Source organism: Dicentrarchus labrax, unplaced genomic scaffold (genome assembly GCF_905237075.1).
Source record: "Dicentrarchus labrax unplaced genomic scaffold, dlabrax2021, whole genome shotgun sequence".
In the NCBI taxonomy this organism is placed as follows: Eukaryota; Metazoa; Chordata; class Actinopteri; family Moronidae; genus Dicentrarchus; species Dicentrarchus labrax.
The window spans coordinates 19,126,305-19,140,792 of record NW_026136718.1 but is presented as its reverse complement, the minus strand read 5'-3'; the positions used below and the strand labels follow the sequence as shown (position 1 = coordinate 19,140,792).

General features: G+C 41.9%; 1 protein-coding gene across 3 annotated transcripts in view; it reads left to right on the top strand.

Moving 5' to 3' along the window:
- sema6bb (sema domain, transmembrane domain (TM), and cytoplasmic domain, (semaphorin) 6Bb) overlaps window positions 1-14,488 on the top strand; it is a 123,454-nt gene that overhangs the window by 68,341 nt on the left and 40,625 nt on the right. For all 3 annotated transcript variants that reach the window (XM_051378025.1, XM_051378024.1, XM_051378023.1), the window contains 5 exons: window positions 5,902-6,000; window positions 7,478-7,568; window positions 8,138-8,257; window positions 8,961-9,049; window positions 9,920-10,137. In XM_051378025.1, coding sequence (XP_051233985.1) covers window positions 5,902-6,000; window positions 7,478-7,568; window positions 8,138-8,257; window positions 8,961-9,049; window positions 9,920-10,137 — 617 coding nt within the window. The remainder of the gene's footprint in view (window positions 1-5,901; window positions 6,001-7,477; window positions 7,569-8,137; window positions 8,258-8,960; window positions 9,050-9,919; window positions 10,138-14,488) is intronic.

Sequence of the window (14,488 nt, the reverse complement as noted above, 5' to 3'; positions counted from 1 at the left end):
CCCGCCCTTCCTCCTCTTTCTCTCCTCCACTTCACCTCCTGAAAATGTCCTGTTCTGCTTGGGGGTTGGTTGTGTCAGATGTGACACATTCACCACCTCGTAATTGGTTTTGTAATTAAATGTTTCTGCTTGGTTGATCACAAAGGACATAGTATTCTCCCTAATTAGGCTGAAAATTCAATATCCTAATTCTTTTGCCTTTTTTCTTCTCCCATGTTGACCAAACGATTGTTGATGAATGCAACAGTCGGCCTCACTGTCACTCACTCTGCATATTTCCGTCATATTTTCCTTTGTCCTCTGCTTTCCACTGTCTCTTCATCTCTCCTGTATTTGCCCTTTTCATGTGTCTGCCATTCCCTCCACTTGTTCTTTCCTTACCTTTCTCTTCCTATGAAAGCAAAAGAGAGCAAGAGATAGAGGGTGAGACGTTCTCCAGAGGTGGCTCTGTGCCAACACATCAGGCCATGGCAGTGTGGCATGTACATGCAAACAAAGGCAATCCCGTATAGAGCGCTTTTAAAGAGCGGTTGGGCATCGTTATAAGCAGCACTTAGCGAGATTGTTTGATCAATATTGCGTTGATCGTGCTCTCCAAGGAGCTCCGGGTTTTCAATCGTCCAACCCAAATGCCTTTTCTGGACAGGCAGAAGATTCAGTTTCACAGCTCTTTTTTTTTGGGCTCCAAAATTAATCGATTTGAAATACCACATGTGGACTCACTTTCATTCCTTAGTTGTGGTCCCTTTTTTTTTAGCTCACCAATGCTTCATATGTAGAAAGTATCTTGTTTCTCTGCCTTTCATGTTACTGTACATTGGAGTCTTTGCTACTTCAAATGTTTTGTTTTTCTGGGACAAGATGAATTCAAGTTCAACCTTTATTGTATTTTCACATCACAGAAGCCCATTCACCAAAGCTATCACCAAACTCACAACACGATGCTGAGGTGCAAGAAGGTCAATAACATCAAATATGGAGAGAAGAAGGTTCTCTTAGTTCCAATGCAACAATGTAGTTGCGCAGAGAAATCATTTTTCCAACTGTGTGTGCAGTCTTTCTTTCCCTTTAATTACTCGGGATACTAATTTCCCTTATTTTGGCATTCTGTTTTGCTTTATCCTCAGTTCTTGTGAAGTGATATAATTGTTGGATCTATAGCTGTGTACTGCATTTCTTATGTGTACTTGCGTGACAAAGAAAATATCTGATCTCATCAAAACCTTTCGTCAGAAAATTTGCCCATTGAAAGTTTTGTGACTAAAAGCTGGCTTCATCATACAATAATTGCTTAACTGTGCTTTCTTTTCTCCAAATATCCCCCCAAAAGCCATTTGTCTTACGGGCAAGCATCTAATATCACATCTTTTAATCACAGTGAGGCAATTTCCCACCATTTTCTCAGCAGGTTGTCAGTCAAAGAGCTGTACATCAGGTGTTTCAGGTTAAGTGTTTTGGTCAACGATTGAATGGTGGTGGTGGTGGCGGTGGTTTGTGTGCGTGTGTATATGTGTGTTTCCACCAGGGAGTGGAGCTCAGCTGACCCCACGATCTGTAGGTCTTGTTGCAGGTCGGCTCCACCGCTGAGACTGCCACATGGCTGACTGGCCTGGAAAAACTCAATTGTTTTCTCTGTTTCTTCCTTTCTGTCTCTCTTTCCTTCACTCTCTCCCTATATCTCCCTCTCTCTCTCTTCATTTTCCCCCCCATCTCTATTATCTCACTTTCCCTCCCTCTCTCCCTCCCTCTGGTGTCTGATGTTTGTTTGTGGCCTGTGGTGTGTTCAGTCAGAATTACCATCAAACAGGAAAGAAGGGTTGCAGAGGGACGCGGATTAGCTTTAACATGCTGAGTAAGACCGCAGCACTCAGAACAGCACATTGCTGCTAATTTGGTACCGCTGTTAATTTATCCTCCACCCACATGCAGACAAACATACACACACACACTTTATTCCTGTCATAGAGTCACTGTTTTCAGTCAGAATTGTGCATTAGGGATTTTTCTGGAAATGACAAGCCTGTTGTTAATGAGTGGAGAATAGGGCTCGCCAAACCTTTGTGAGTGTGTATACAGTAAATGTGTGTGCATGTGAGAGTGTGTGTGGGAGAGTTCTGGCTCAATGGCGGCTCTTGGCAGGGCAATGCTCTCTTTCTCCCTGGTCGCTAACATCAGGGGACCAGCCAGGCATGTAATGGAAACTTTTGAGATTTAGAGGAGCAGCTTGCTAAATACGACCCCCTGATGTACTACCTTAGATGGCTCCTATTGTGCGAAACCTTACTAAAGCAGGTCATCATGATAACTTTTATGAGAGTATGAAAAATGCTGTTGTTGTGCCTCAAGCAGGAAAATGAGCAGAAGATTTTACGATGTATGAACCTGTTTTTTATTTTGGTTAGACCAAACATGGGAATGCTAATTATAGCCTGAAGTAAAACCAATGTTCGTTCAGGTTTTGGGATAATGCCTCATCATTAGAACAAACACTGAGCCCAGGCTTAGGTCAAATGAAAAGTTGTTTATCATCTCAGGCTAAAGGTTGAGTTCCGGACAAAAGATGGAAAGCAGATGCAGAATGTGGAACCTCCTCGGTTTTAATGGCGTATGACTGCTGCAGGTTGTTTTAAGCAGATGTGTTGTAGCAACAGAGAACTTGTTGTCGATCCTCTGACTGTGTCTGTGTGTGCGATCGCTTGCATTATATGTCTATGAATGCCTTTGGTGTGTCTAAGGAAAATGTCTGTGCTGAGAATCCAACAGGGCGAGGAATGCACTTGCTCAATCAACATCTGCAGAGTACAACTAGCCTAGCCAACATCTGCCTTAAGGGCAAGACACTGATTAAAAACCTTCTGCCTGCGTAATGTCTAGTTTATATAAATGCTGATTCACATATGCAAACTTGCTCACAGACACACATACACACACTCCCTATCTTTCCACACTCGTTCTTCTTTAAATCTCCCCTCCATTCACAACTACGTCCATATTTGCACTCAGACGCGTGCTCCTGTGTAATTCATCTGTGCTGCAGATGAATTTTTCAGAGCCCAGGCAGCTCTGCTGCTGTCAGTAAGAGGAGCAGGAGGAGGAGGAAGAGGAGGAGGAGGAGGGCTGCAGTCGTCTGGGTCTCGGGAAGGCTTGCCAGCCAGCACAGGTGGCGTTTTGTCTGGATTCTGCCCAGGGAGCGAGGGAGCAGAGAGAGGGGAGGGAGGCAGTAGGGGAGAAGAAGGAGGCAGCAGGACGTACAGCATTTGGATTTATATCTTATTGTTTAATTCATTGATTCACTGCTTGATCCTTTGTAATTGGTTTATTTTTTAATGTGGAAACCATAGTAAAACCCTATAATCCTGATGACTGAATTGGGCTTTGAATAAAGCAAGACCCATACCTGGAAGTGCCAAATTGCTTCCCAGAATAAATGAATAAGGGTTAATGAAAAGCATGTATGCAGCAGGGGAGGAATTTGGGTGATGTCTTTAAAGTGCAAATGGCAATCAAAACTCAATAGTTGAAATGTTATGAAGTATACAATCCTTGTTTTTTATCCTGTAGTCATGAAATGTTTAATTTTATGTGTATTTGCACTGCCAAATGTGCACATTTGTGCAGTGGTTTGGCTCCTAGTATTTACTCCCCTCTCTGAGATGCTGGCAGTGGGACTGGGTTGTTATTAAGAGTGCTTCATCTGGCTTTGTGATTACAGCTCTGACCAAGCTGACAGACTGCAACCCCACCGACAAACAGCATGCAAATGATTCTCACACATGAGCATGCATCTGTGCTGTGATACACAGATGCACCCAAACATATATATGCACCAGGCACACATGAACACATGCTGTATGTGGGGGAGTGACACTCACACACACAAATACTGTCACAGCCGCTCCGCAATTTGTCACAGATTGCTGCGCCATTAGAGATTTACACCTCACACTTGACACACCCCCTGCACCCCAACACACACGCACACTCTTTACACTCACACATAAAAACACTTCCTGCTTTCCTGTTTTTTTGCTGTTGAAAACCGAGAACCCTGCAGGGAGTGAAGTGGGAAGGTGGAGGGGTAGAAGGGTGTAGGGTGGAGCATCTGGAATAACACTCACCCGCCTCTCATATCACTGCTTTCCCTCTGATCTCTTCCACACACACACACACACACACACACACACACACATACACACGTACAGACTGTCATTTGACATTCCCGCTATCACCACCACCGCTTCTGCTCCAGCCCTACTTCTCTTTCCGATGACATCAGTGTGGGTGGTGGTCTTGAAGTAGACCCCATCTGGTTTGTGTGTGTGTGTGTGTGTGTGTGTGTGTCAAAGCTGGTGCCATCCTGGCTGGGACACTAGTAGTTTGGGGAGGGGCTTGCTGGCGGCTGCTCACCAGTGATCTACTGTACATCATCACCCCTCACTCTACACACACACACACACACACACACATATGCACACAGGTGGTGGACTCGGCTCTGCAAAGACAAATTGCTGTCGGTACTTTTTGGCTTTTAAAGTCAAAGGCCATGACTGGAATAATATCCATGGAAAAATGTAAATTCCTGCACACACAGATTTGCGTATGTGTTGATAGGTTCGTTGTTTGTTTATTATCATGTTACTTTTTGGTCATAAAGCCCTTGAGCCAGTCGTTCCCAACATGGGGACATGTTTACCCCAAGTCTGTGGGGTCACATGATGATGAAAGAAAGAACAAAACGCCTTTCTATTTACCCATACTGGAAGTATATTTATATTTTGCTTAATTGTTTTCTTAATAGCCCTCACAACTCATGTTGTCAAAATCTGTGGTGAGAGGTCACTATTCCTTCATTTTAAGTCCAAAAAGAGAACCACTGCCTTAACATGTGTACACCACATGTTTATATGCAAATTGTTCAAATTTGGCCATTAATGCCCATATCTTTTTTTCTGTATTTATAAATTCTATTTATCCTTTAATAATTGTTTTTCTTATTTTCTGCATCTTTATCTCAATCAGACACATGTTGCAATTGAGAGTGCATTAAAGCGAGTTAACAAGCGAGCAGTGAAGTCTAATCAGTTAGGATTAATTGTCAAAATACAGTAAATAGCTAAAAGCATTGAATAAACAGTTCAAATAGTTGAAAATATAAATGGATACATGGATAAATGCTTAAATAGTTACCATAAAGTTGTGCTATAGGTGCAGCACTGATCATCACATCAGTGTAAAGCATTCATCAGAGGTCACATGTGTTCATTTCTACTTTAAGCACTATAGTTTTGTTGAGGCAGCAGATTAGCTTGAAGTCATTTTTCTCAGTTTCACTACAGCAACATTTATTACTTTCTGGCACTGTGGGGCAAAAGCAGCCATTAAGTCATGTGGTGCTTACACAACTTCTCGTTTCAGAGAATACACATGGAAGAATGAAACTGTGACTTTGGTTTATTTAGTCATTAAGCAGGCTTCATGTAGTTAGACGCCTTACAGTGGAGAAATTAGCCTTAAATCTTTTGCTTGTTTTAAAATCCTGAAGCTGGTTTGGATTACCGACTGTCAATCAGCGGCAGCTGTGCGTGTGTTAGTGTGTGTGTGTGTGTGTGTGTGTGTGTGTGTGTGTGTGTGTGTGTTTGCATGTGTGAAGAGGGTAGACACTTACAGTCTCTGCAGGCTACGTTCAGACTGTATCAATATGATTGACAGCGTTAATGGTGTGATAATTCCACACATCAGGCAACTGAAAAGCTTCATTTCACAAAGCAGTTTGGATAATCAGTCTCCGAAAAATAAACCCAGTTTTTCCTCTATTGGCTCCATCATTTTCCTTTCTTCCCTTCAGTTTCACCCCTTCTGCACATTAAGCTCTCCCTCTCTTTATTTCTCTCTTTCCTGCAGGATGAATGCCGTAATTTTATGAAGGTGCTGCTCAGCAGACGAGGAGGGCTGTTTGTGTGTGGGACCAACGCCTTCAACCCGCTATGTGCCAACTACACCGTAAGTAAAGGTCAAACAAGCTCGCAGCAAACATTACAAACCTGTGCTAATGTCCTTATAAAGTCATAATGACTCGTTTGACGTTATTGATAAATGCCTTGTCTATTTGTCCTAAACATAGGCCTCGGTATGGTGCACCTGTTCAGGTGAACATTTACAGCTTTATTAGAGGTGTTTGTTCAGCACTCCATGCGGTGTTGACTTCCTCCCCAGGACTTATTTATCCATGTTGTCTGGCAGCTCCAGTGCCTTGTTTTCCTGAGATACAGCAGTTGTTATTTCTCGGTGGTTAAACTTTGTGGTCTGCCGAGCTTGTTATCATTGAGAGTCAGAGACGGATAATCAAGAAGAACACAAAGGGGAGAGAAGAGGAAGAGGAGGGTATTCAAAGAGTAAGGGTGGAGATGTGACTTGTTTGCCTGGTTGGCTTCCTTTTGCTCTTGGTTACAAACGCAAAGAAATTCCACAGTTGGAGGCAGAGGGATGAAGAAGCTACAAGTGTAAGTGTTGACTGACCTGATTCAAACAATTAGACACAGCTCTGAATATTTCCACCACTCTGTCCAAAATATGTTTGTCAGAGTCTGAAGCTTTGAATCCTCCACCATGCAGCATGCTCCACTTCCCAACCAATCCCTGTCGCGCTCAATTACAGTAACGATTTCAAACTTGGGGAGAAAAAAAACTACACATGAATATTAATCATTGGCTCGGTTGATTTCACATCGTTCTGCAGGAATATTAAATGAGGGATGAAGGCAGTTGAGTTGAAGAAAGTGAGTGGGAAAAAATCCTTTCACTATCAAAGACTTTTTCAGATAAGTGTTATTTTCAGTCTCTCACATTTCAAACATAGCGCAACAGTGGAACACTGAGACGTACCTGGCCCATTATCTGTCAGCCACTAATGACATTCTACAACAGTGTATAACACACCTGTCTCTTCCTGATAGGCTGTATGTTTCTCTGGAGACTAGTTAGCGATGCTAGCTACTGTTTTATTTATAGCTGGTTTTTAATGAAATGACACCTATAGATTTCAGCCGTGGATGAGAATAAGACTGTGCTGTTGAAATAGTTTGCTTTTGGCTAAGTGTATGTGTTTGTGAGTGTGTGTATGTAACAGAGAGAGATGCAGAGATTTCTACTGTGTGTACATGTGTGTTTGTGAGTAAGAGATTGAAATCAACTTGTGTGTGAATTTATGTGGGTGTATGGACCCCTGTGTATGTGTGTGTGTGTGTGTGGGTGGGTGTGTGTGTGTTTGTCTGTTTTATTTATGCATGAGAATGTGACTCCCTTGTTGTTGCTGCTGCGCCTAATTGCCACCAGTGAATCATTAGTTTGCACTTACGGTAACACTCCCTAATTGCCATTCTTCTTTGTTGCTTGTTTTCATGCTGCTGCTGTAGATTCATTTCTATTGTTTGCTGATTGATGCGTGCATGTGTGTGTTTATGTGTTTGTGGTGTAACAGGGAGACACTCTAGAGATGGTAGGAGACACGGTCAGTGGTATGGCGAGATGCCCCTATGACCCCAAACACGCCAATGTAGCTCTGTTTGCAGGTAAGACACACCTTTTGTTTTAGTCTATACTCCCTCATCTGCATGTGGGTCACACAGCACTGTGACACTGTATGCTGTCACAAATGTAGTTTTTGTGCCTTTAGTGATCACAGTGATAAATATCATTGAAGAATATAATTTTTCCTCCGTAAAGGTGTTTTTGACCCTTGAACAGGCTACATGCTGCAAGCTCAACAAGATTATTCCAGTTTCATTCATCTCCTTTGTTTACTTCATTGTGTTTAAACACTTCACTATAATCAAATCAACAGTGTTCTGTGGCTAAAACTGTAGGGAGCCATTACTGTTCAGCCATCATCCCATTATCTGATATTAGCTAGAAGTGAAAATGCTGTTTTTTGCGTGGGAGTGCTGCCAAGTTGCAATTATGTTACTGCAATTACATTGTTGAGTGGTCAGTCATGTCATGTTTATGATGCAGGACTTTTATAATACAGTAACGTTCACTCCAGCTTTATTGTTTGCAGTTATGCTGCTGCTTTCCAACTTACTTGTGTTTCTGTGTCTGTGTGTGTGTGTGTGTGTGTGTGTGTGTGTGTGTGTGTCAGAGGGAAATCTGTTTACAGCCACAGTGACAGACTTTCTGGCCATTGATGCAGTGATCTACCGTAGCCTTGGGGACAGTCCCGCTCTGCGCACCGTCAAGCACGACTCCAAGTGGTTCAGAGGTACCTACAGAGATGTGTGCGAGTGTGTATGTGTGCTTCTGCATGCCTGTGAAGGTGTATTTGTTTGTGTTTTGACAAGCGTAGGTGCGCAGACACAATTTCTTGAAGTACGTGTTCTCATCAGCAACGAGTCTGCTGTCGATGTTTCTGTCTAATGTTTTGAGTGTGGGTTCGCATCACTTACCAGCATGCAGGATCGATACATATGTCAGTAACAGAGGGCTGAGTCAGCAGCCTGGCAGCTCTGTGTTCAGGTCACTGGACACAAAGCTGTCAAACTTACTGCTCCCTGACAGAGTTTGACCATCCACATCATGGTCAAACGTAACAAAGACAATGGGACAGTGAAGAAAAATACACAGTATCAACCACATAGGTTGTAGCTGGTCCCAGGTGTAACAGCGCCAAAATGCATAGCGTGAAACTGAGTTCTCAGAAACATCAGGGAGTCATAATGCGCTTATTGTTTGGTGTGAAATCCCCTTTCACCATGTAATGAAATTAAGCAGGGCCTGTGCCTCTTTCCCACTGCCCTCATGTTACCTCGGTGTCATGGGAGTGAATGATGCAATTGCAAATGGAGACACTGTTTGCTGTATGCTTTCTCATGGTCCATGTATATTTCATCAAACCCTTTCTCTCCACACACCTCTCCTTAACACTTTACGCATCTCTCACTTTTTCTCTCTCTCACACAATATAGAGCCGTATTTTGTCAGTGCTGTGGAGTGGGGACCTCACATCTACTTCTTCTTCAGAGAAATAGCCATGGAGTTCAATTACCTGGAGAAGGTATAGAAGTCATTCTGATGAAAACATATCTTCTTTTCCCTCTGAACCCTCAGTATTCACACAGAGGAGCTGTCGGTCCATTTAGAGCATCTTTAAAAAGGACTATAGAGGAATATGTGAATGGGTCGTTAAAATGCAACACCATGAAAGGATATTCAAGTCTAATATCTCTCTGCAGCTATTATTTGGATGTCAATATCAAGTCTTTTCCCACAGCTACACTGACCTTTCATCCCCATATTTGTTTGTCTGCATATCTTATCCAACAAATCAAGGACTGAGCAAACAACTCATGTCTGTATTAACCTGAGAAAAGCCTTTTTTTTTTATAGCAACTCTCTATATTTCCTGCCCTTACCAGAGCTGGGGATACATCTTTATGAAAAAATATCACCATTAGGAAACCCATTTCTCTGATAAATTAGCTATTCACATTTGGGGAGAAGTGCTTGCACAAGGTCTCGGGCTTTGACATGTTTACAGTGAGCAGAGTAAATGGATACTTAAACAGCATCACCTTTGTGTTGACGAGGGTGTTCAAAGAAGCAATTTTGAGATTCACTGACATTTTCATGAATAATTGATATTAAATTTACCATTATAAAACAATGATCTGTCAAAACAGGGTTTTCACATTGCAAATAGCATGCAAATGACTCTTCAGAGATCACCCTGGAGTTGAAAAGAGCTTTTAAATATGCCCTTTTGAAGATGAAACCCAAAGCTTGGGAACTATATCCTACCTCCCCAGCTAATCATTGGAGTTATATGTGAACTGTGCTTACACAGATATGTCAGTATATTGCAGATGTATTATGCACAGTCATTTTCTATGCCTACATCTGCTTCTCTGTGCTTGAATGCTCACAGGTGGTGGTGTCACGTGTGGCGCGGGTGTGTAAGCGTGATCAGGGTGGGTCTCAACGTGTCCTGGAGAAGCAGTGGACGTCATTCCTGAAGGCCCGATTAAACTGCTCTGTCCCCGGTGATTCTCACTTCTACTTTAACCTGCTCCACTCCACGAGCCCCATCATCAGGATGCACGGCAGGGACATAATCCTGGGGGTGTTCTCCACTCCGGCTAACAGGTAAAACAAAGAAATAGAAACATAAATCAGTAAACAAACTACGAGACACAAAAAACACTCAAAAATGTGCACTCGAGGACAGATGCTCAAGTTCAGTTCTTTCCCCTTTTGTCAGTTGTACCCCAGAGCCCTGTCAAGTGAATTAAAGTACCCTTTTATCAACAATGCTATCTACTTAACCATTAGCTAAGCTAACTATTTCAACTGCTTATGTATTACTTTTAGCTATTTTTAAAAATTTCATTAAGTAGTAGTAATATATGATATATGGTATTAATAATAATACCATAACCAAACGATTTAGTTAACTATTTCAACCATTTATCCATTACTTTTAGCTAACTGTTGGAACTGTTTATCCATTTTAGCTAAAGTATATCTTATCATCCATTACTTTTTAATAAAGGTCACAAAATATCTGCTCACTTGCTAACTAACACTAGTTTGTCACATTCTTAACACACGGCGTTTTGCTGTTCCAGTTTTTTTTTAATGACTAGGCTACTCCTCAAATCACTACTACTAGGCTACTTGCTACCTTGCAATGTTTCCACGTACCCCAGAGTAGCAGATCCTGGTTGGGAAACAGTGTTCTATATCAATAGTCAACCTGTCTGTCTTCAAATAAGAAGATTTTTTGGTTTTCATGTATGTGTGCATACTTGTGTTTGAGGGATTTCAACCCATGTCTACGGTGGCCGACAAGGGCAAACGCGCTGCAAACGGCAAAACGCTTCAAATACGGGGATGATGCAAAACTAAAAACACACAAACACATAAAACAAATGTAACAGAAAAATGCGGCAAATACCAAAAACACACAAAACCCCAAAACAACTCCAAGAGAGAAACGCTGCAAATTCACTCGACAAAACGGAAGTGCGCCAGGCCACTAGGGGGACCCGACCTGAGGGATGAACCAGTCCTGTGGGACCAGACCTGAAAGACATGAAGAAGAAGAAGTAGAAGAAGAAGAAGAAAAAGAAAAAGAAGAAAGTTGGCTAAGTTTTAGAGAGGAGAGTAAAAAGGTATGTTTTCCTTTATGTCTTTTTTAAACACTTGGCCGTAATCTTTTATAATATTAATATATCATATAATTATAATATTCTTCTACTATTATAATTATATAATATATTAATATTGATAATATATTAATATTATATTATTTTTCTGATGGTATTATATAATTATAATATTCTTCTACTATTATAATTATATAATATATTAATGTTATATTATATTTCTAATATTATAATTATATAATATATTAATATTATAAAAGATTACGGCCAAGTATTTAAAAAAGACATAAAGGAAAACATACTTTTTTACTATCCTCTCCAAAACTTAGCCAACTTTCTTCTTCTTCTTCTTCTTCTTCTTCTTCTTCTTCTTCTTCTTCTTCTTCTTCTTCATGTCTTTCAGGTCTGGTCCCACAGGACTGGTCCATCCCTCAGGTCGGGTCCCCCTAGTGGCCTGGTGCACTTCCGTTTTGTGGAGCGAATTTGCAGCGTTTCTCTCTTGGAGTTGTTTTGGGGTTTTGTGTGTTTTTGGTATTAGCAGCATTTTTCTTTGGCATTTGTTTTGTGGGTTTGTAAGTTTTTGCTTCTGCTTCGTTTCTGTGATTGCAGCATTTTTCTGTTGCTGCGTTTTTCTGTTGCATTTGTTTTATGTGTTTGTGTGTTTTTGGTTTTGCATCATTCCCGTGTTTGCAGCGTTTTGCAGTTTGTGGCGCATTTGCCCTTGTCGGCCACCGTACATGTGTTCTCTAGAAGAGATAAAAGGGGATTCAATCTTACTGGTTGTATTTTTTAAGAAATTTACAGGCATAGAAACGCACCTCGACATACTTCCAGTGGAGACTGAGATAGACACCCAGTGTGCAGCAGCACACACACGGCTCACCTTGAAAATTACAGGCCACCGTAGTTTGTTCCTTCACCTATGAAGTCAGAAAGAGCAAGGCTTCCTACAGCCCAAACAAAGCTCCAGAGAAATGAAAGAGGCTGAGTGGCGGTACAAAGGTCAAGATTGTGGGGTACAGAGTAATTTAAGACACATGGAATGCTTTCATTGAGGACAAAAGGGTGATCTGTTGAAAGACAACATTAAATTGAAAAAAGGTGAGAGGAGGGGAGCAGAGAGGAGAGATGCTGCCTGTTAAATGGGGGATTATTGGAGACTGGGAGTATTTGCAAAGCCAAAGAACGCAAAGACAACACAAACAGCAAACCAGAGAAATTGAACCACAGAAAGAAGAACTTCTGAACCTTCTTTTGATGCACTAAACATGTATTTGTTTCTCCATTAGAGAGGTACTAATCTTCTACAGTGATGCTGTCTAGTGTTGAGTCTTAAATTTTCCTAAAACAAGTGAGAAAACTGCCAGTGGGATGAGATAATTCCCCTTGCTGCAAGTGCAAATAAACCCAACTGTTTTCTTGATACCTGATATGACTCTTTTCTGATACAGTTTGAGTTATCTACTTATTGCGCTTTGATGAAGGCACTTATTAAATGCTGCTTTTTAAAGCTAATTTTCAAAGTAAGAAAATGTTTAATTCTTATTGGGAGATTAAATTATTTATTAAGAGGGACATTGTAGTGTGTATGTTTGTGGGAACATCCACCAACATCCTTGAAGCTGCACAGGTATAAACATTGTCTGCATACTTTAGAATAAGGTATTGCTATGTTGCAGTCTAAGTAGCTTAAATTGTAGCCAAATTCAGTCAACTTTTTCTGTGATGGCCCACTTATCTTACACTGCCTGAATGGCCCTGACACCTCTTACAGTGTCTGGTAAGGCATACACATTGAAGCAAACAAATCCTTGCAACTGCCTGTTATTTGACTCTGCTCTGGTATCAATACAGAATCTCACTTAAATGCATCCAGCAGCATAACTATCACCTGTCCCAGTGCACTAACATCTCTGTTTTTTTAGGATATAAAAATAAGGCTCTATGCCAGCTGCAGTACAGTAGGCTTCTGACCTCCCAGTAAGATACAGGAGAGAAAAAAGAGAAGGAAAAAAAAAGAGAGATGATGAACAAATAAATGTGAAAGGAGACAAGACACAGAGGAGAATAAAGAGGGAGACAGGGAACAAGAGCAGGAGAGATGGATGAGAAACTCAAGGACGAAGAAGTCAATAATGGACAACACGTGCATCCCTCGCTCTGTGAGATCTAAAACTGTTTCATCAGCTGCATCTTATCTGCTTGTGTGGAAGGGCTACGCTGCGAGAAGGGGCCACTGCCTGCACAGACAGATGGATGCTTCACACAAACACACACACACTCTCCCACTCTCATACACAAACGCACGCATGCACAAACACACTTACAATGGTTACCAGATAACAGCATTTACAGCACACCACAGAGGAGAACCAGCTGAACACACACACCCCTGCCTGGGTAAACTGCCACTGGGTCCTGTTTTAAATAACTGCCAGCCAAGAGACAGAGAAAAAGGAGGTTTAGATGGATGGATAAGGACATGTGTGATGGAGGAAAATGAACACAAAGAGAAAGAGAGAATGTGTGAGGTGAGCTGCAAAACTCCCACTGGCCCCGTGTGGCCCACTGCGCCACACTGGCTAAGTGCTTGCCAGACAAATTGCTCTGGCTGGCAGCGTGCAGTGAAAACAGCATGAAGCAGGACCTGGGAGTGGAGGAATAGCTATTCTCCCCCTGCCATTTGGCCCTGTGGACTGTAGTATGGCAATAGCGGGATGAAGTCAAGGTTTTACTGGGCCCTCCCGGAGTCTCCCGTGGACACCTTGAAGTGTACTCATCTCCTCCTGTGCCCACATACTCCAGGGATAACTTTAAAGAAACATACCAGCTCCTCAACTGTTATGGAGTTTGAGGGATCCTTCATTCTCTGCTTCCAGAGTATAATATCTCCCCCAGTTGTCAGTTCCTTTGTGCATCCACCTCTGAAGCCCCAGGCCCTTCCTCTCGAGGAGGGATGAAAGAAGAGCTTGGATTTCCAACTGATCACCTCTTGCACTCATGCTCCTGATGCTCAAGAGGTCAAGGAGGCGCAGAGAGCAACAGCAAACTCATAGGAGAAAGAATAAGAATATGAGACCATTGGGGAGAGGAAAAAAGTACTTTCTGCTTTATTTAGCAACTCAAATAAATTGGTAAATGTGGAAAGAACAGCAGCAAGATGTCAAAGGAAAGGCTTACCATCGCCATGCTGCACTGGACTAGTACTGAAAACAAACAATTCTCATTATTTCTTAGCTATTGTTTTGGCAGCTGAAAATTCTTCAGTTGTAGACGGACGTGGGCTCATTAGGCTTAATGGAGCCAAGCAGGAATGCAGGGAAAACATC